General features: G+C 42.1%; 1 protein-coding gene across 7 annotated transcripts in view; it reads left to right on the top strand.

The window, feature by feature from the left end:
• PID1 (phosphotyrosine interaction domain containing 1) overlaps nt 1-21,931 on the top strand; it is a 92,200-nt gene that overhangs the window by 32,222 nt on the left and 38,047 nt on the right. For 4 of the 7 annotated variants that reach the window (XM_077488533.1, XM_077488538.1, XM_077488534.1 and 1 more), the window contains one exon: nt 16,290-16,436. The exons of 1 other annotated variant lie outside the window; for it this stretch is intronic. In XM_077488533.1, coding sequence (XP_077344659.1) covers nt 16,290-16,436 — 147 coding nt within the window. Of the gene's footprint in view, nt 1-16,098; nt 16,133-16,289; nt 16,437-21,931 lie in introns of those variants that run through there. 2 more of the 7 variants (XM_077488537.1, XM_077488536.1) reach the window with 2 other exon arrangements.

Here is a 21,931-nt window from a genome sequence, read left to right as displayed (position 1 = left end):
TCCATGAAGCTTTGATGTCCCTACAACTGACTCTTCTGATGAGATGGCAATTGCAGATATGACTTCACCTATTATCACTACAAATACTGTAGCTGCTGACTGTTAATATAAGGACACTTGACTGTCCAGGGATCAAGCCATGTCCTTACCCGAGCCAATTTTTCAATCGGTTTTGGGTGCAGGTGCCAGCATCTCTAGTAAGGGGAACAGGCAGTGCTGCCTATTTGGACATTTTTGTAAATCTTGCCATTCTGAGCTCCATGTTCCTTCTCGGGGACTCAAATTAATGAAGCCATTGAATCCTCACGAAAGCCAAAAAAACTAGTTTGGGGGGGGGTTTATTTTATTTTATTTATTTTTTTAAGAAAGGTTAGCAGTGGTGATCTTATTAATTATAAAGCCCATTTACCATAAAATTTCCTCCAACCCATTTAGCATGAGGTTACCATTTGTAATCGCATCCCATGAAATGTGTGGTCCCGTGTCTGATATTATAACTTTTATAGTGACTCTCCCAGTGAAGAGAGATTGAGTGTAAATCTCTTTTGGATTTTCACTCAATTTGCTTCTTTTATCTTGGTAGTTAGCAGGATATATTCCTGTGTATTTCTAGAATATCCTGAGTTTTTTTTTACTTTTTTTTTTTTTTTTTATTTCCACCCTCTTGCACTGGCCCTGACGATTGTGGAATGTTGTCATCATTCCAGGGGACTCCTGTAATTTTACTTAAGTGCTCATGATTCTTTTACTGGCCAGACATGAAAACTATTTATAATGAATTTTCCATACCTCTAAAATTTTAAATGCTTTTGCCATCATCCAAATGTGGTGATGATTTTTAGACAATAGGTTAAAGTGATATTAACTATATATATATATATATATATATATATATATATATATATATATATATATATATATATATATATATATATATATATATATATATATATATATAATATATATTTATTACTATTAGAGGCTATATACTGTCTATAGTATTAGAGGAGAGCTATACTATTAAAGGGTCAATCTAGTAAATATCATCAGACTCATTAACTTTAACCCCATTTTGTTACTGGCCGATTAATCGATTAATTTCATAATCGGTTAGTTGTTTCAGTGTGTGTGTATAACACAGGGCCTAACACGAGAGGGACATTTTTTAAAAAGGAAGACAAAAAAATGTATATACATACATATACACACACTCAGTATGTATATATTAAAAAAATTTTGTCTTCCTTTTTAAAAAATGTCCCTCTCTTGTTAGGCCCGCTCATAAACTGCACTCTTTCCCCTAACCTTTCTAGGACTGATTTTCAGGGGATGTCTTATTTATTGTATGTACAAAGTTCCTGTGTCCCCCCCCCCCCCAAAATCCCAAAAATAAACCTTGGTTAAAGTCCTTGTAAATCATGTAATCTGTTTATATAATTTTTTTAATGTTGTGCAGTATGTCTCCTGTAACTTTATTGTGGAAAATGCATTATTTACAGCTCTACTGGGTGCTAACGTGACACGCCGGAGCTCTTCTCGGCTCTGACTACTGCAGAGGGAGGAGCCAAGATCCGAGCTGATGTCAGCCTGCTCCCAAGCCTTTTGATATCAGCCGTGAGCAGAGGAGCTCCATGTGAGCGCACTGTAAATAAGATATTTTCCACCGTAAAGTTCCACAAGGAGACACTGCACATTATATCCTCTTTACAGAACGGATTACATGATTTTAACTAGGGTTGATTTTCGAGGTAGGGCTTATGCTGCAGCCATTCCAGAAACTAGCACTAGGTTTTCTTTTCAAGGTAGGGCCTATTTTGAGGGACAAACAGTAGCTCTGTTTATTAGACCCCATTCACACCTGAGCGTTTTGTAGCTTGACACCTGAAGCCACAAAACGCTGGAGGGGAAAAAATCCATTATTCTCAATGGAGATGGTTCACATCTCCACTCCAAGTCGCCTGAAGCCCTACGCCTGAAGCTCAAACAAGTTCCGGACCCTTTTTTGTCGCGCGAATCGGGCTGATTTGGGCGTTTTTCTTTAACATTGGTGACCTTTTGCCCTGCACAAATTCGCAACAAAACGCGGGAAAAAACGCCGCTAATCACGGTTAAAAACGCGCAAATCACGGTAAAAAAAACTCTTGAAAATGCTACGCTCAAGTGTGAATGCAGCCTTAATCTAAGCATATTCTGACCTTTTTTTTTTTTTTTTTTTAATTAGGATAGGGCACACTGGCAAATAACAACATGCTTTAACCACTTAACAACCGCCCATAGCCGATTAACGGCTTCAGGGCGGTTGTTTAACTCTGAGAGGCCGTTAATTAACGGCCTCCCAGAATTCTGCTCTTGCACGCGCACACGAGAGCATCCGTGACCGCCGGGTCCAGTGGACCCGGTGCATCACGGTAAACGGCCGCTAATCGCTCATTTTTATTTATTATTATTATTATTATTATTATTATTATTGTATATTTTTTTTCAATTTTTTTTTTTTTTTTCGGGCTTCCCAGCCTAGAGGCGAGATGTGCGGTCTTATTGATCCCCAGATCTCACTGTAAAGAGGACCTGTCATCCCATATTCCTATTACAAGGGATGTTTACATTCCTTGTAATAGGAATAAAAGTGATCAAAAATTTTATTTTTAGGGAAAAAAAGTCAAACTAAAATGAAGTAAAATGAACAATAAAAAATAAAAATTTTTTAAAGCGCCCCTGTCCCCATGTGCTCGCATGCAGAAGCAAACGCATACGTAAGCCCCGCCCACATATGAAAACTGTGTTCAAAACCACACATGTGAGGTATCGCCGTGAACGTTGGAGCGAGAGCGATAATTCTAGCCCTAGACCTCCTCTGTATCTCAAAACATGTAACCTGTAAAAAAAAATTAAAGCGTCGCCTATGGGGATTTTTAACCACGTAACAACCGGCCCATAGCCGAATGACGGCTACAGGGCGGTTGTTTAACTCTGGGAGGCCGTCATATGACATCCTCCCAAAATTCCGCTCTCGCACGCCCCCTGGGGCACGCACTCGAGAGCATCACGGTAAACAGCCGCTCATCGTGGTCGTTTACCACGTGATCGCTCCGTCAAATGACGGAGTGATCACTTGTAAACAAAACGGTTTCATGTTATGATGCCGGTTCCTCCCTCCCCCTCTCTGTACCGATCGGTACAGCGGAGGGGGAAGAGATCGGTGTCAGCAGCGCTGTGGGCTGCATCTGCAGTGCCCACATCGCTGCTCACCGAAATTTAACCCCTCAATTCCCTGCCATTGCTCTGCAATACCCTGCAACACCCGCCAATGCCCTGCAACGCCATACTCTGAGATACCCAGCCATAGTCGGTAATACCCAGCCATAGACATCCCTCCGGTGCTTCTACTGACTCGCCAATACGATCAAAGCCAGAATCTTTTTTTTTTTTTTTTTTTTTTTTTTTTTCAGGCTTCCCAGCTTAGAGGTGAGATGCGGGATCTTATTGACCCCATATCTCACTGTAAAGAGGACCTGTCATGCCATATTCCTATTACAAGGGATGTTTACATTCCTTGTAATAGGAATAAAGGTGATCAAAAAAATTTTTGGGGGGGAAAAAAATGTCAAACTAAAATAAAGTAAAATGAACAATTTTTTTTTTTTTTTTTTTTTTACCACTTGCTTACTGGGCACTTAAACCCCCCTCAGTCCCAGACCAATTTTTAGCTTTCAGTGCTCTCACATTTTGAATGACAATTACTCAGTCATGCAACACTGTAACCAAATGATTTTTTTTGTCCTTCTCTTCATACCAATAGAGCTCTCTTTTGGTGGTATTTGATCACCTCTCGGTTTTTTTTTCTGTGCTATAAATGAAAAGACCGAAAATTTTGAAAAAAAAATGAATTTTTCTTCGTTTCTGTAACAAAATTTAGCAAATTAGCAATTTTTCTTCATAAATTTTGGCCACAATTTATACTACTACACATCTTTGGTAAAAAATAACCCAAATTATTGCATATTATATGATCTGTGTGAAATTTTATAGTCTACAAGCTATACTTCCAACACCTAGCATTTACATAGCAAAAATAGCACCCCAAAATACATTCTCCTACTCCTCCTGAGTATAACGATACCACATGTGAGACTTTTACACAGCCTGACCACATACAGAGGCGCAACATGCAAGGAACACCGTTGGCGTTCCAGGGACACATAGCCTGCACATACCAAGAATTACACCCCCAAATACATTATGCTGAGCAAAGGGTAAAGAAAAGATTACCTGTGGTTTTAGAAGCGCAGTTGTCCACAGGAGGATATCGCTGGTCCAGGCAGCAGGAAGGGACTTGGTCAGCAACAGCGAACAGTTTTTTTCAGGCAGCAGGCAGGGATACTGTCCATATTACAGTCCAGGGTCAGTGCAGAGATGTCAGCAGTGCCAAAAATATTGGTCCTGGTAGTAGGCAGGTCCTTGTGGTGTGGTCAGTGCGGCATGATGGCAGTAAGTCCTACAGGCAGCAGACAGAAGTAGAGCCTCGTTCAGGACAGAATGGGGATAGGGGTAGAGGCTTCTCCCTCCCAAATCTCTTTGAAGCCTCCGAGTCTCCAGACCCTAATCTAGGAATAAGAAAACAAAGAAAATTGTTTTCTTCTTCCAGAAAAACTATACTGGAGCCCCTCACATATGTGAGACCCCGTGTTGAATCCCACTAGTCCAGTTGCAGAATACAAGATCAGTCCAAGAGACAGGCAAATATCATGGTCAAACAGTCCAAGGTCAGTTCCAGATCAGGCAGAGATATGTACAGAATCGTTAGGCAGAAGCGTGGTCGAATAACAGTCCAGGGTCAGTTCCAGATCAGGCAGCGGTATGTACAGAATCGGCAGGCATAAGAGTGGTCAAATAACAAGCCAGGGTCAGTTACAGAGCAGGCAGTGGCATAAGGGGTGTGAAGGTGTATGAAGGCAGGAACTGAGGATTATGTTTACCATACTTCACAAAAAATGTATTGAAGTATGGTAACGCCGAAAACAGTCGCCTATGCAGAGGCCTGGTTGGGAAGGACATTGTGCACAATAATATGTGTCTCTTCTGACTCCTGCTCTGGTACACACCTTGCATCTTTTTTGACGTCTTTGGCCTGTTTGTTTGGGAGGGATTTTATCGGGAAAGTGGTGTTCGGAGAGTCGACTAATAACATCTGATCGGATATTTTCTGGTGGGCCGTTTGGGGAAAATAAGGGCAGTGAAAACTTCCTCCTGGTAGCCAAAGAAACGTTTGGGGTTTTGGGTGGAGTTGCGGTAAATTACATAGGAATTGTAAATGGCCAATTGAAAAAAATTGCTACTTTTTTGTACCAATGGTTTGTCCGTCTTGTGACAAGATATGGTTCCATCATTTGGTCGTTGAAGTCGACTCCCCCCCCATGAACAAATTGTATTTGTAAATGCATTTTGGTTTCTTTACGGGGCCATTCCTTCTGGGGATTTCCACGAAGGTATCATTGTGGATAGAAGACAACAGATACACATCCCTTCTGTCCCTCCACTTCACTGCCAGAACCTCCTTGTTTCTCAGACTTGCGGTTTCTCCTTTTCGCAGCTTCTTATTCACAAGACTTTGAGGAAAGCCCTTCCGATTCCTTTTTACGGTGCCACACGCTGGCGTCTTCTTCCGGTGAAGGTTGTGGAACAGGGGCAGAGATGTATAGAAGTTATCTACATACAGGTGGTAGCCTTTATCCAATAGGGGGTATATGAGGTCCCAAACAACTTTTCCGCCGGATCCCAAGTAGTCCGCACAATTAGGGGGCTGCAGCTGGGTGTCCTTCCCTTCGTACACCTTGAATGAATATGTGTACCCTGTGGCTCGGTCGCATAATTTGTAGATCTTCACCCCATAGCGGGCCCTTTTGCTGGGCATAAATTGCTTCATTTTAAGCCTGCCGCTAAATTTAATAAGGGACTCATCCACACATGTGTTGGTCCGGGGTAAACAATTTGGGGAATGTTACTGAAAAATAATTAAGTATTGGTCGAATTTTGTAAAGCCTGTCGTAATTTGGATCATTTCGTGGAAGGCACTGGGAATTGTCGCTGAAATGTAAGAACCTCAGGATCATCTGATACCTGGTTCTGGGCATTACCGCGGAGAAGAGCGGTGAGTGGTGGAGGGGGTGGGTTGACCAATAGGTACGCAATTGATTTTTTTTTTGTTGAGTCCCATGTTAAATGTGAGGCCTAAAAAAACCTTGAACTCCTCCACCGTTGGGTCTCTCCATTCGTAGGGACGGGCATAATAAGAGGTCGGATTTTGCAAAATAAATTGTTGTGCATACAGGTTGCACTGGGCCACAATTGACGACGACAAGATATCCTCTGTAAAAATTTAATTAAAAAAATCTATTGGGGTAAAATTCTGTGTCCACCTGGACTCCTGGCTGGGCAGTGAAAGGGGCAACATTGGCCTCTCCTGAATTAGGAGGAAGCCACAAGGAGTTCTGAAGGGCATAGGGAAGGCCGGCATGGCTCCTAACCCTTTGGGGCTGAGATGACACCCCACTGGTACTTGGCCTTTCTTGCCGGGGCACTGCGGTGCTGGTGGACGGCACTGCCTCACTATAACGCCTTCGTTTGATGGGCCGGATATCTTCCTCCTCGGATTCAGTCAGTGTTTCACTGCTGAGGACTGGCTCATAATTAATTTATGTCGGCTTCAGAATCCGAATCTGAAAAGGAATCTGAAGAGGAGAGCTCACCGTTGCTCTCGTCGGCCGTGGAAAGAATTTGGTACGCCTCCTCGACGGAAAAGACTCGTTTAGCCATGGTTGCTGGTTAAGCCTGCACAGATGGGCACTGATGAGGTGGCACAGATGTGTACTGTTGAAGCAGCACAGAGGTGGCACAGATGGGCGCTGTTGAGGTGGCACAGATGGGCGCTGTTGAGGTGGCACAGATGGGCGCTGATTTATTGCACAGATGTGCAGATTTATTGCACAGATGGGCACTTCTGAGTCGGCACAGATGGGCACTGATGTATTGCAGATGGGCACTGCTGAGGCGGCACAGATGGGCACCGGCAGGGTAGATCTGGGCACCGGCGGGGTAGATCTGGGCACAGATGGCACAAAACACTTATTTTTTTTTTCTCCACTCACGGTATCTCTCTCCTCACACGCTATCGGTGATGATCTCATTTGTTTACATTTGAGATCACCCATTGGAGGCGGCGATCGCGCTGTAAACGGCCGCTGTGATTGGCCGTTTACAGCTATCTGTGATTGGCTGTGTCCAGGGGACATGGCCAACACAGATGTTCCCTGATGCGCGCTCCCGGGAGCGCGCGGGGAGCCCTTAAAGGGGACGACGTCAATAGACGTAGTCCCGGAATTCGAGATCCGCGCTGTAGCCGTCATTTGACTATAGCGCGGATCTCAAGTGGTTAAAGCGCCCCTGTCCCCATGTGCTCGCATGCAGAAGCGAACGCATACGTAAGTCCCGCCCACATATGAAAACGGTGTTCAAACCACACATGTGCGGTATCGCTGCGAACGTTAGAGCGAGAGCAATAATTCTAGCCCTAGACCTCCTCTGTAACTCAAAACATATAACCAGTAAAAAAAAAAAAATTAAATCGTCGCCTATGGGGATTTTTAAGTAGCGACGTTTGGCGCCATTCCACGAGCGTGTGCAATTTTGAAGAGTGACATGTTGGGTATCTATTTACTCAGCGTAACTTCATCTTTCACATTATGCAAAAATTGGACTAACTTTACTGGTGTTTTTTTTTTTTTTTTTATTTATATATTTTTTTTAAAGCACAAAACTGTCTGCTTTTTTTTTTTTTTTTTTTTTTTTTTTTGGGGGGAAAAAAAGCAAAAAAAATTTGAAAAATTGTTGCGCAAATACTGTGCGAGATAAAGTTGCAACGTCCACCATTGTATTCTCGAGGGTGTTTGCTAAAAAAACATATATAATGTTTTGGGATTCTATGTAATTTTCTAGCAAATAAATGATTTTTACATGTAGAAGAGAAAGGTCAGAATTGTCCTGGGTGCTCCAGAACGCCTGATGGCGCTCCTTGCATGTTGGGCCTCTGTATGAGGCCACACTGTGTAAAAGTCTCACATGTGGTATCGCCGTACTCAGGATTAATAGCAGAATGTGTTTTGGGGTGTAATTTGTGGTATGCATATGCTGTGTATGAGAAATAAACTGATAATATGACAATTTAGGGGACAATAGGGTCTCAAGAATTGAAATAGGCCGTCAGTACTTCAGGTGTGATCAATTTTCAGATATTGGCACCATAGCTTGTGGACTCTATAACTTTCACAAAGACAAAATAATATCCACCGATTTGTACTTATTTTTACCAAAGATATGTAGTAGTATAAATTTTGGCCAAAATTTATGAAGAAAAATTACTAATCTGCTAAATTTTATAACAGAAACTAAGAAAAATTCTTTTTTTTATTTTTTATTTATTTTTACATAATTTTTGGTCTTTTTTCTTTTATAGCACAAAAAATAAAAAACCGAGAGGTGATTAAATGCCACCAAAAAGCTTTGTGTGAAAAAAGACAAAAATTTTCATATGGGTACAGTGTTGCATGACTGAGTAATTGTCATTCAAAATGTGAGCGCACCAAAAGCTGAAAATTGGTCTGGTTATTAAGGGTGTTTAAGTGCCCAGTGGTTAAAGATGGCTAATGTCCAAAACCTATGTTTTATCTGACTCTGGTCATGTAACATTTTTTTTTTTTTAACCGCTTCGCGCCCGCCCTATAGCCGAAAGACGGCTACAGAGCGGACGCTAACTGCCGGGAGGCCGTCCCTGGACGTCCTCCTGTTTACTTCCGCAATGCGCGCTCCCGGGAAAACTTCTGTGCTGTCCGTGTCCCTCGGACACAGCCAGTCACAGATCGCTGTAAACGGCCGTGCGATCGGCCTATCCAGAGAGATTATCTCATATGAGATCATCTCGCAGCGCCGCTCTCCCTCCTCACACAGACAGCGTGTGAGAAGGGACAGATGTACGGCTGCAGCGGCCGTAAGTTTAAAAAAAAAAGTTAAAAGTGCCATCCTCGCCCAGTGCCACCTGTCGTCAGTGTCACGTATTAGTGCCACGTATCGGTGCCATCTGTCATCAGTGTCATGTGTCATTATCCTGGTGCTCCAGGGCCTTCAAAAGTGTAATAGGTAGTCAGCAAGTTAGATGTGTAATTTATGCTCCTAGAACACATGATGGTGCTCCCTGCATGTTGGGCCTCTCTATGTGGCCAGGCTGTGAAAAAGTCCCACACATGTGGTATTGTAATACTCAGGAGGAGTAGCAGAATTTTTTTGGGGGTGTCATTTGTGATATACACATGCCATATGAGAAATTTTGTGGGGGGGGGGGGGGGAAATCTTAATTTTGCAAAGAATTGTGAGGGAAAAAAATGACAACATCAAAAGGCTCACAATGCCTCTTACTAAATACCTTGGAATGTCTACTTTCCAAAAAGGGGTAATTTGGGGGGTATTTGTACTTTCCTGACTTGTTCGGGTCACAAGAAATGAGATGGGCCACCAGTACATCAGATGTGATCAATTTTGTATGATTCGCACTACAGCTTGTAGACTCTATAACTTTCACAAAGACCAAATAATATCCACTAATTTGGGTTATTTTTACCAAAGACATGTAACAGTATAAATAGTGGCCAAAATTTATGAAGAAAAATTAATAATTTGCATAATTTTGTCACAGAAACAAAGAAATATGCGTTTTTTTTTTTTTTTTCATTTTATAGCGCAAAAAATAAAAACCCCAGAGGTGATCAAGTGGCACCAAAAGAAAGCTATTTGTGGGGAAAAAAGGACAAAAAATTCATTTGGGTACAGTGTTGCATGAGTAATTGTCATTCAAAGTGTGAGCACCGAAAGCTGAAAATTGGTCTGGGCAGGAAGGGTGTTTAAGTGCCCAGTAAGCAAGTGGTTAAATAAAGCTCACAATTCTCAGTGTAGCATCTTTTAAACGCAATTTAAAAAAAAAAAAGAAAACGCAAATATGATGTGACAAAATATTAATTGAATATTGCAGCAACCATTTTATTCTCTAGGGTCTCTGCTAAAAAAATAAAATCATGTTTGGGTGTTTTCTAGCAGAAAATGATTTTTACTTGTAAGCAACAAATGTCAGAAGAGGTTTGGTCTTTAAATGGTTAAACTTCCTTTGTTTACACAGGAGTTATTTCCTTTGATAAAAGAAGGAAAAGACACTTTGTTTCTTCCTGTGTTGTGTTGTGATAAAACTTGGCAGGCTGCCTGGATTTTTTTTTTTTTCTTTCCCAGCTGTGAGAACTCTCTGCACTTGTTAGAATTCTGACATACTTTTGAAGATTGGGACGGGAAAAAGATTACGATTTTGGTTCTTAGCGATTTAATTGTATATAGCTCTACTGCTCATGGATGGTTCGGCTTTTGGCCTGTTCAGCAGGGAACAAATTTTGATCCATCTTTGGCCGTTCCCGGTAGACATTGTTTGTGGCACTGTAAGTCTCTTTAGTAGACACGGCTTTTTGAAGGACCAGCAGCATGTGCACAGTGGTGGCAATGCTGCAGAGGCTGAAATGAGCCTGCAGATCATTGTCACAGAACAAAGCAGTTAGAGTGACTGGTGAGTTATTTTTCTAAAGGCAAAATGTAATTGAAAGAAAAATGAAGAGCATAGATAAATTTAAAAAATAAATAAGACGGGTGTTACTTTTGTTTCTGTGTACAGCCACTTTTAAGCTGCCACTGTCAATTGGATAGGAACAGTCTGACATTGTCTGTCTGTAGACCACACACAGTACATGGTGTATATATGATGCTAAAGAAAGCTGTCAGAAAGTGGACATCTTTTAAGATCTGGTCTAAGACTGGTTGTGCTACAGGAGTGGTTGAAGGCTAGAGACCTGCTGTAGGAAACCATCAGACGCTGGGGACATATTCAATACCGTTTTTTCTATTTTGGCATAGTCCCTTTAAAAACCAATGATCCCACTACTAACTGCTGAGGTTAAAAGACCACACAATGACGACTAACTGACCATATGTGGTCCTTGGGCTGCAGGTTTGGCACCTAAGCAGTAGAGTTTTCCCTCTCCCCTTTAAAACCAGTTTTGGTACCCAAACAGTTTTGTTGATTTTGACTTTTAGCTAACAGCCTGGATAGCGGGATGACCAGATTTTGGCTACATTGAGGGAGACAGTTTGACAAATAGTTTTTCTTCAGTAAAGTATACTTCTCTCTTCAAGCAGAACTCCAGCAACTAATAAACTAAAAGTGACAAGCCCATTAAAGTAAAAGATTTAACCACTTCAGCCCCTGAAGGATTTACCCCTTCCTTGAACCTAAATTCACCTGCCTATAAACGACCCTGTGTATTTGTACTGATAACAGGAAAGTTCAGGAGCAGTTGGAAAAAAATGCTCCACTGCTCCTAAACCTCTGTTGTACGAGGAACCGTTGAATGCATTTACTGCAGTTTTTCACTGGTTGAAACAGGTGATGTGACCACTTGGCAGGACCCTCCTGACATTACCCAGATGGACATTGTCTACGATGACCCAGTCTAGGTCCAGGCATTGGGCACATGGTGCATCAAGTGACCCGTTGATTTGTTTTCTGAAACTTCCTTTTCACAAACACTGTACCTCTGGTTTCTATGTGAAATGCGTGAGCTTGCAAGCCTTGGTGAAGGTGGACTAAGAGGGTTGGACTCCCCATAGGAGAAACTTGGATCATTCTTAGTATCTGCAATTCTGCTAATGAACTCAAAATAGGAGGAAAGGAAACTTTTTTTTTTTTTTTTTTCCTTCTTCCTTGATTCAAGTGATCACCGTGTGGTGTATTTGGTGTTAGGGGTTTTTTTTATTTATTTTTTCCTGTATACAATAAGGTAACAGACTATTGGGTTAACATCACCTTTGAGTTAAAGCTCCAACAGAAGGTTGAAACTTTTTAAAATTTCTCTGGCTGTTATTTTTGGGAAGCTTTGCAGCCTTTAAGTAAAGCATCCTCAATGGCTTCTGAGCTGCCAAAACTATGCTTGAAGCCCCATACACACGATCAGAAATTCTGCCAGCAAAAGTTGGATGTGAGCTTTTGGTCAGATATTCAGACCATGTGTATGCTCCATCTGACTTTTGCTGGCAGAATTCCAGCCAGCAAAAGATTGAGAGCAAGTCAGAAAGTTCCGATCGTCTGTACAAAATTCCTACGCATGCTCGGAAGCATTAGACTTCATTTTCTCAGCTTGTCGTAGTGTTGTACATCACCGGTAGAAAGTTCAGAGAACTTTTGTGTGACTGTATGTATCCAAGCCAAGCTTGAACGTAATTCCGTTGGAAAAACCATCGGGGCATAAGTCTATCCCAAGCAGCTTTAAGACCTGCTGCAGGGTTGTCAATGTGAACCGTTTAGAGCAGGGGTGTCAACACCAATTCATCGGGGTCTGCATCAGCTGTATGGTTTCCCTCAAAGGGATCATTTATTCTGTAGGAAGTGTCCACTCGTTATCATCAATAATTGTCACTGCATTTGTTATGGGTTTCGTGGGGTACAGGAGTATACTATGCACTGTGTGTAACATCTGACCTCTGCACCCTCAACTCTCCTTCCACAGCCCTCAACCGGCCGCCCCCCCAAAAAAACCTCACATGTGTGCTCTTTTCTACCTGGCCTAGCTCTGGTTCCTCCTGTGTATGAAGATCTGTGTTCAGCACCACAACACTGCAGCAAGTCCTTAAGTAGCCTGCTGTAAGGCTGCAACCCGCTAGATTAAAAAAAAAAATCAGTCAGGAACCTCCGACACTGATGGGCTATGGAGAGGGAGAGACCCTTGGAGGTCATATGGGCCTTGTTTGCCACCAGAGGTTTAGAGTCTTTTTATACGTTCAGCAGATCTAGCTTTTGTGGTTGTGACATCTAGTTCACTGTAGTTGTGACCGCCTAGTTTATCTGGTGGATTTCCAGCCTCTGTACTGATCAGGTTTGTCATTGAACTTGGTGAGACTTGTCGTTGGCTCCTGGCAGAGCATGTGTTTAGGAAACTGACATGTCTGTTGTAAGACTTTCGATGCATGGCAGCATGGGGAACAAAGTTAGTCACATTGACTGGTGTCCTGAGATGGAGTTCCTGTAGGGAGGTATGATGGAGCAAAAGCGTTCATACCGGACACTGACTGACTGCGTTGATTGCTATTTTGGGTTGTAGCTGTGGAACAGTGTGCATGATGGGAGGTAGTTGGCCAGCCACATGGTAAGATTTATTGTCCATTATCTGCATAGCAATGGCTACAGGTTGCATCGCAAAACCCCGGTGTGGAGGGATGAGTAGGCAGATTGTCTTAAGTAGATATGTGTAACAATCAGCGCCACCAATTCCTATAAATTAAGTGCAAATAAATAATATTCTAGTGCAAAATTATGATTAAAGGGGTTGTAAACGTGTGTGTGTGTGTGTGTGTGTGTGTGTGTGTTTGTTTTTGTGTTTTTTTTTTTTTTTTTTTTTTTTCCTCAACTTAATGCATCCTATACATTAAGGTGAAACACCTGGCAGTTGCCAGAACTGCTCTCTCGATTCAACAACCTCACGGGTGAATTCAGATGGATACAGATAATATCTCTCATGTAAAGATTCCTTCCTTTACTCCAGGATGCTATTCATCTGATACACGGCTCTGTAGTAACATGCAATCATCAACGAATAAGACTACATAGTGTACTCTCTGTATGCATATTTATTAAAATAGCCCTATACGGGAAAACTTACAAGATAGCCTTTAAAAATTGGCATATACACAGTATTCTCATGTCTGCTCACTCACCACTGATGCTCTCACAGTGGCTGCATGACATCGCGGCATCATCTGGGACCTGTGACATGGATTGCCGAGAGGGAGGGGGCGAAAGGTGATCTCCCTTGCTGTGCACCGGGAGGAAGTGGGAGCCTCTGAAAAAAATTACATGCCAAATGTGGCATGTCAGGGAGTCACCTCCCTTAAAGCGGAAGTTCCATTTTTGGATGGAACGCTGCTATAAAGTGCAATCTGTGACTCCATGAAAATAAGTCCCTAAACATTCAAAGTCCATTGTGATAAGCAAGTGCAACGTTTTCATCAAAAAAATTGATTGGTGTATGGATCAATCACATCCTTTAATAATCAATGCCAATGCTCTTAAAGTGACAGTGCAGCGCTATTCTACTTCAATTCTCTCCATGTGCCATTCAGACCATCTTACACATTACAACGCTTATTAAATGTGTTGGTGAGATTTAGTTATTGGTTGTGCCCTGCAGCTCGTGTGCCATTTAGAATGATTAGCCCCATATCGTACCAATGCATTTAATGTATGTTACTGCATTTTACATTTTCAATTGCCAAACTGAATTGGTTTGCGTCTTCTTTTTTTTTTTTTTTTTTTTTTTTTATATTCACCTAAATGTCACCTTTTTTATAACTGGCTCCTACTTGTACTACTACAGGGGGCTTCCCTGTTTCCAGTGTTCTGGTGGTTGAAAAATATATAAATGAGGTAAAAACAATCAGTACGAAATACTATAAAAATTTATGTACTTTTGTTACAGCTTTCAAAGCGCTACAGCAAGTTAAACTAAATTGCACATCTGCTCTTGTGTATGAGGGAGAAAAAAACTTGTTGATATTATTTAAGCTGATTGCACTGGAAAATAACCCACTATGCGGTTTCTTGTGGTATGGACAAAGGTCAGCGAAATAAAAATTCATGAATATGATCACCGGAAATAACCGTGTTAAAGAGCAGAGGATTTGCATAGATTTTATATTTTTTTATTTTTTTTGCTGAGCATATAATAAATTCCTCCCTGCCATCCGACTAATCACTTCTAACCTTTTGGCAATCTCTATAAAGTAGACATTTTAAGAGCGGACATCAAATAGAAAGCTGCTAATCATAATTGGCATGCTACTCCTGCCTATTACTAGAAGATGCCAAGACTTCCAAAATGCCAGTAGTCATTGAACGAGGTACATGGATTTTATTTTTAAACACCATGCTGGATTGATTCATCTGTTCTCATCAATTCTAGGAAGAAGAGCCTATAAGTGGGAAGAAAATCCCTGGCTAACTAGAGCATAGCAGGAACATGTCTATAGGTTGACTTTTTGAAATGTAGGTGGGACTAGTGTTGGGACCCCTCTGTCACATCAGAACTTATGTATGCAGAACACCTGTTTCCATTTCCCCCTAAAGACGTGTGGGCAATAAGGGAAGAAGCTGCCATCTGTGTAACCACAGTTGCTTATTAGGAACTGTGATATATATATATTTTTTTTCTTCCTAATGAAGTGTACAGTAGAAGATATTTCTTTTTAGACTGTCTGCCTCTTGCAGACCTTTTTGCAGGGAGGGGTGAGTCACTGGTTTGACATATTTTATTTGTGCCTTTTTCATTTTCATATTTAAAAAAAATAAAAATCTAGACCTTTGTCTGCCTGAATTTCTAACAATAGGTGGCCCCACCAGCTTGACAAATCAATTACTCAAATGGCTTTTGTCAAAGGAGCCATCTTGAAAATTATCAGATGATTGGCTGCAACAGTTGTTCGTGTATGGTCAGCTTTAGTTTGTAGTAGTATTATACAGAATGTGTATATAGGGCCAACCGTTTGTGCAGCACTTGTTAGTTGAAATCTTTTGAATCAACTCTGCAGCTTTTGATAAAACGATTGAAAGGAACCATGAAGGTAAGCACAGACATGCCACATCTTTTCTTGTTGAAAACTGTAATTGCTGGGCAAAGGTTTCTAACCTTTCAGATCGTTATTTCCCAATGGAGAGACATAGATCACCCATTCCTAAAAGAGTGACTGTCGCTTCATATCTTTAAAGATCTGTAGCCAGCAAGTTAGTTGTTTTTTGCTTTGCTGACCCTCTGGCTGGTGCAAGGTTAATATTCCTAGGATTACTGCACAGAGGAGTCTGTACTTTCATTGGGTCAGAGAGCCCTGTTTTATGCCTCCAGAAATGTGTTGTGCAGCGTGCAAAATGTGACTGCTGCTGTGGCATGACAGGATTATTTAAACCACTTCAGCAGCTTGCATAAGGAAAACCACATGTGCGTGTGTGGTGGGGTTTTTTTTTCTTCTTTGCATTGATTGTTACACAATCACAAATGAGCCATAATACTGCTTGAAGGGGGCTATTGTTTAATTAAGAGGCTTGTTTAGCTACTTCCTTTTTCTCAGTTCTTGTAATCTATGCAATCTTCTGCTTTTGTGCACAGCATTTCCAGACCATGATAAAATCAAAGCTGAACGTATTGACCCTTCGGAAAGAACCTCTCCCAGCTGTCATATTCCATGAACCAGAAGCTATTGAACTTTGCTCCACGACTCCACTCATGAAGCCACGGCCGCAGGCAGGATGCAAGGTAACATATGCACACTGTGTTAATACAGGGGACAAATGTTGGTAGCTGGAATACAGTATATAATCAGGCTTGTTTAGCTCACAGCTCAAACTGCAGTGATAATGTAGTAACCAAAAAACTGTTTTTTGGTTACTACATTACAGCAGTCAGTCTTCAGCTTTCATTAATCAGACTGCCGTAATCTAATGTGCCTGCAGGATGCACTGTAGCATGCAGGACATGGGGGTTCTGGATTTTTACACCCAAATCCCCAGAAGGGAAAAAATACTGGGCTTCCTTTTTATCAAAAGAGCATTTCTTTACAAATCATTTATGTTGCTCAACATCCTGTAACCAGATTAAAATCTGTACAGCAATGTGGTAATTAAATAGAAAAGGAATAATAATGGTTCTGGGACACCCAAGATGTTGATAAATTAAGTCTGATGTCAGTATAATTGGCTTCCTCCCAAGGTGTGTGTGTGTGTGTGTGTGTGTGTGTGTGTGTGTGTGTGTGTGTGTGTGTGTTATGGTGGGGCATGGACTGGTGTAATTTGGAGCAAAATAAATCTTATTGTTTGCATTTCATTATTGCACTTTGCACTGCCTTATTAAAGCATATCTAAACAGAAAAACAAAAATTGAATGTACTGCAGCGTACCAGTCCCTAGATGAGGTGGCTCTATTCAGGTTGCGTGTGGCGTGGTGTGTGTTTTATGGAAGAAAAAATAAATAAAAAATAAAAGGGTATAGTTTTGTAGACTTTGGCGATCAGCTTGCAAGAATTACAGCCAAATCAACAGGAATTATTTAAATGTCAGATATACCATTGGGAGCATTTTGTTTTATTTAGCTGACCAAATTAAACTTTACATACTTTGAAAAATGCCATTTTCTGTACCAGATATTGCTTACATTTAAGGTACTAGGTTAAGTTGAATAGACCGGTATCAACCAATGTCGATAGTGTTACAGAATCCCACATTTTTGTTTGGCCCCGGTTTACTCAAACCATACTCTTATCAATCCAATCATATCACAACATTTACTCTGTGCAAGTTCCACCCACTGAGGATAAAAAATTTGGAATTGTGCTCACACTGGCCATATTTGTGTGGTACTTTGACACTCAAATTATCCATTTATCTTTTGCCAGGGAGCGCTACGTTGTCCATTGCAAAAAACAAAAAAACAAAAACAAAAAACAGAATGACAAGATAGGATGTGGAACCTGTAGGGCCGGTTCACACTGCAGGCGAGGCGACTCCGACTTGCCTCGCTGCGACCTGCAGCGGCCTCGGCGGCGACTTGCAAATGACTTCTGTATAGAAGTCAATGCAAGTCGCCCCGAGGTCGCCCGAAAGTAGTACAGGAACCTTTTTTCTGAGTCGGAGCGACTCGAGTCGCTCCTCTCAGAACGGTTCCATTGTACAGAACGGGGGCGACTTGCGGGGGCGAGTCGTGTCGCCTCGCATCGCCCGCTGTGTGAACCGGCCCGTACCAGAACAACTTGCTGTACACCTCTCAAACTTGTCTATCTAAGGGGGGAAAATCTTGTCATTCATTCTGGTTCTGAATAAAGACAGTAATGTTCACAAAAAAATACTTGTGTACAAATTGTCAATCTTAACGCCTTGTATGTTTCTTGTGCAACACTATAGAAAATTGTGCTTAGACTGTGTGTGTGTGTGTGTGTGTGTGTGTGTGTGTGTGTGTGTGTGTGTGTGTGTATTATTTTAATAAATTCTTTTTTTTTTTTTTTTTTTTTATTTCAGTTGGGAACATGGCACAGTGTTACTGGGTACCTCCCAAACCAGAGAAAATGTTAAAACACTGGCATTTTAAATTACTGATTCAGATTTTGCAAGAACAGGCCTGTAATATGTCAATATTCTGCCAAAACTACATATGGGCAACACTGAGTTTCATGACAAAACATTCCAAAATTTGTTTTAAAAATGAGAGCTTTCCAACCAAGTGTTTTCCTTTCTGTAGATCTCGTCTCATGCCACTGTCAGATCCTTGTTTTTGCCCTATGTGATTTGACTGCCATATTATGTCTATAGCCAGCAAAGAGCTGCTTAGCAATCAATCAGCTTCTCTCATGTTTCCATGGCAACTTTAGAACATTTGAGAGAAGTTAAAGCTGACTGGTTGCTGGGGTAACACAGACATTTCTTTTCTCAAAATGTTGGTAACAGGTCACATATTAATTGATCTCACAGGGGAAACTCTATTATGCAGCTAGTGTATTATTTATATAAGGTAACTGTGGGTTGCATCAATCTGCTATAATCAGATGCTGCTCATTAACTTTGCAGCCTGTGGAAGACTCTGGGTCACTGATCTATTGATTCTAAATTGTCAGAGCACATTTACATCCTGCTGATAAGTTGAGGGAAACAAATAAGTGATTGATGTTGGCTCTTAACTCTTCTTGTTCTGTATGAACGTTCAGCCCGAATCATTGCAACGCTGCACCGATTCCCAAAAGTACTTTCTTTACTTTAGGCGACTTTGCGGTATGATTTATAATAAACATCTGTGCAGAAACCCACACAATGTCTCTGAAATCGCCCCCAAAGTCAGGACTGACGTGCGGGAATGAAATTGTGCTAGTTCAGCTGAACTCGCACAATTTCATTCTCGCATGTCGGTGTGAACCAGGGCTAAAAGAGAAACAAAGGTCAAAACATTTGTGTACAGATATCAAAGAAAAGCACGCGTGTGTGTGTGTGTGTGTGTGTCTATTATATATAAGCAGGCCAGTATGGTGGCCTGAATTTATGGGAGAAGCCGGGGGGTATTTAAGCAGCCCACTCACCTGTATTCCTTGTCGGTTCTGGTGCACAATAAATCTTGTCACTAGGCTGGCTCTTCCCAGCTCACTTCATGGTTCATGAGTCTGTGCATTCGATTACCAGTGTGTTGCGGCTTCTCCATTCCTGGTCTTCATTGGCGGTTCTCGCCCTTGCAGATAGGATTCTAACCTTTTTTCGTATCAGAAGTGTCAAACCATGAATTGGACTGAGACAGAAGTACCGTGAAATCACAATTGAATGATGATGATAAAAGGTAAACTTGGTAAAAACATAGCAAGAGTTCAGGAACCGGAAAGGATAGTCAGACAAGGATGCATGACACTCAGAGATAGGACGTTGAGACAGGAGGGCACCAACTCCAGTCTGGGAAGCATCAACTTCAAGGATAAAAGGTAACGTAGAATCGGGATGTGCCAACACAGGAACAGAAGCGAAGGCAGCCTTAATGGACTCTGGAAACCAACACTATGGGTTACCGTCCTTTCTGGTCATATCAGTCAGGGGCTTGACCAGAGATGAAGAGTTGCGAATAAAATTCCGATAATAGTTGGCAAAGCCCAGGAAACGCTACAGAGGATGTAAACACACGGGTCGGGGCCACTGTAAAAACGTTGAAATGTTTCTCTGGGTCCATTGAAAAACGAGCAGTGGAAATTGCATAACCCAGGCATTTAACTTGATCACGGTGAAATTCACACATCTCCAATTTACAATGGAGATTGTTGTGTGCTTCAGAAACTGAGGGAACAGACCTCTGTGTGGTGGCTTTCCAGGGACTTGGAAAATATAAACCACCACACATAACTGCAATAAATCTCGGAGGACATTGTTAATAAATTCATTGAAAACTAACAAAGGCATTACGAGGTACTCTTAATGGCCTGTTCTGGTATTAAACGCAGTTTTCCACTCGTGGCCCTCCTTAATCCTCACAAGATTGTATGCCCCTGTCAAATCGAGCTTTGTGAAAACAGTTTCTCCCTTGAGGCGGTCAAATATCTCTGTAACCAATGGAATCGGATAGGCATTCTTAATCGTGAAACAAATGGGACCCCTATAATCGATGCAAGGTCTCAGTTCACCACTCTTTTTCACAAAGCAACCAGCAGCAAAAGGAGAGGAGGATTTGTGGATGAAACCTCGAAAGTGTGTTTGCAACATACTACTCCATGGCCTTTAGCCTCCAAACTGAAAAAGGGTAAACATGGCCATGAGGGGGTATGGCACCAGATTGAAGGTCAATTGCGCAATCATACAATTGGTGTGGAGGTAAACTACTGGCTTGACCTTTGTCAAAGACATCGCTAAAATCGCGGTACTCCTCCGGTAGGGAGGAGCATGAAGAGGTGCACAGGTCCTTGGCTACCTTCTGGAAGCATTTCTTTCTGCATTGTGTCGACCAGGAGAGAACCTCAGCACGGAGCCAACCAAGAGGGGTTGTGCCTCTGTAACCAAGGATAACCAATAACCAGCAGAAACTTAGGTGAGGACATAACTTGGAATTGGATTATATCATGGTGAAGAGCCCCTACAGCCATGGACAACGGAACAGTCTCATGAGTCACATGGTCCGGCTGTAGAGGTCTTCCGTCCAAGAGCCTCAGTGGTAAGTGGAGTGTCAAGCAGCTGCAGCGGAATTGAGTGTTTTTGCTACAAAAACTGCATCAATGAACAGGCCTGCAGCCCCAGATTAGAGCCTGTATCTTGATGGATGACTGAGCCCAAAAAAGGGTAACTGAAACCAAGTGCTTATCCATCTAGATTACTGGGGACGAAACCACTCCAGCTAAGGTCTGTCCGTAACAGGTTTGACGTTCCCTGGATGAGTAGGACAAGAGTTCAAAAAGTGACCTGCCTGGCCTCAAAGGCACAATCTCTCCCTCACCTGCAGTGAGACTAGTGAAGCCCAAGTGCATGGGTTCATCTTCACAGACCGAATCTGTACCAGGAGGTGAGGGAGGCAATGGCGTAATCGGCAACAGTTGTCATACGGTTTGATGGACATGAGGCACTTGACAGCAGAAGCGAAGTGTGCGTGAACGTCAGATACCCTTTTAAAGGAAGCCACAATTTCAGGGTAACTCGCGACAACAGGTTTTTGCGTCCTACCATAGAGGGTTTGCCAAGGCTCTCTCAGAAAGAAAAGATCTCATGAAACCTACTTTTGCTTCTTGGTTTCCTGGTTGAAAAACCCTCTGCATTGGACTGGATCGCCCCCAAATCTCTGTGGAAGCGGCGTGGAACCAGACATACCTCTTATAGAGGTAATACTCAAGGTGGGTGCCTACACAGACTGGAGCAGCAGCAGGGACAGCCTGCAACACAGGTTGTACCGGAGCAGCCACAGTGGGAGATTCCAGGTGAGCTGTGTGACTTGGGAGCCTTTTAACGCCATGGCAAACTGATCCATGTGGTGATCCTGCTTATCCAATCTGGGGGGAAAAAAATTACCAACAAGTGGATTAACTGAATCTACTGAATTGATGGCCTTCGCCTACTGTCGGAACCATGAATCAGACCAAGACAGCAGTACTGTTAAATCACACTTGAAGAATAATTGGTAAACAGGGTAAATGTGGTCAAAACATTAGCCAGAGTTCAGGAACTGGAACGGCTAGTCACACATCAAATGTCAGGGAGCCAGAGATGAGCATAGAACAGCAAGCGGGATCTGGAGCCAGAAGGAATGCCAGC

The sequence above is a fragment of the Lithobates pipiens genome, unplaced genomic scaffold (assembly GCF_037356315.1).
Source record: "Lithobates pipiens isolate NorthernLeopardFrog02 unplaced genomic scaffold, aLitPip1_a1.2 Scaffold_18, whole genome shotgun sequence".
Classification (NCBI taxonomy): Eukaryota; Metazoa; Chordata; class Amphibia; order Anura; family Ranidae; genus Lithobates; species Lithobates pipiens.
This window is presented reverse-complemented; position numbering and strand designations above follow the sequence as displayed.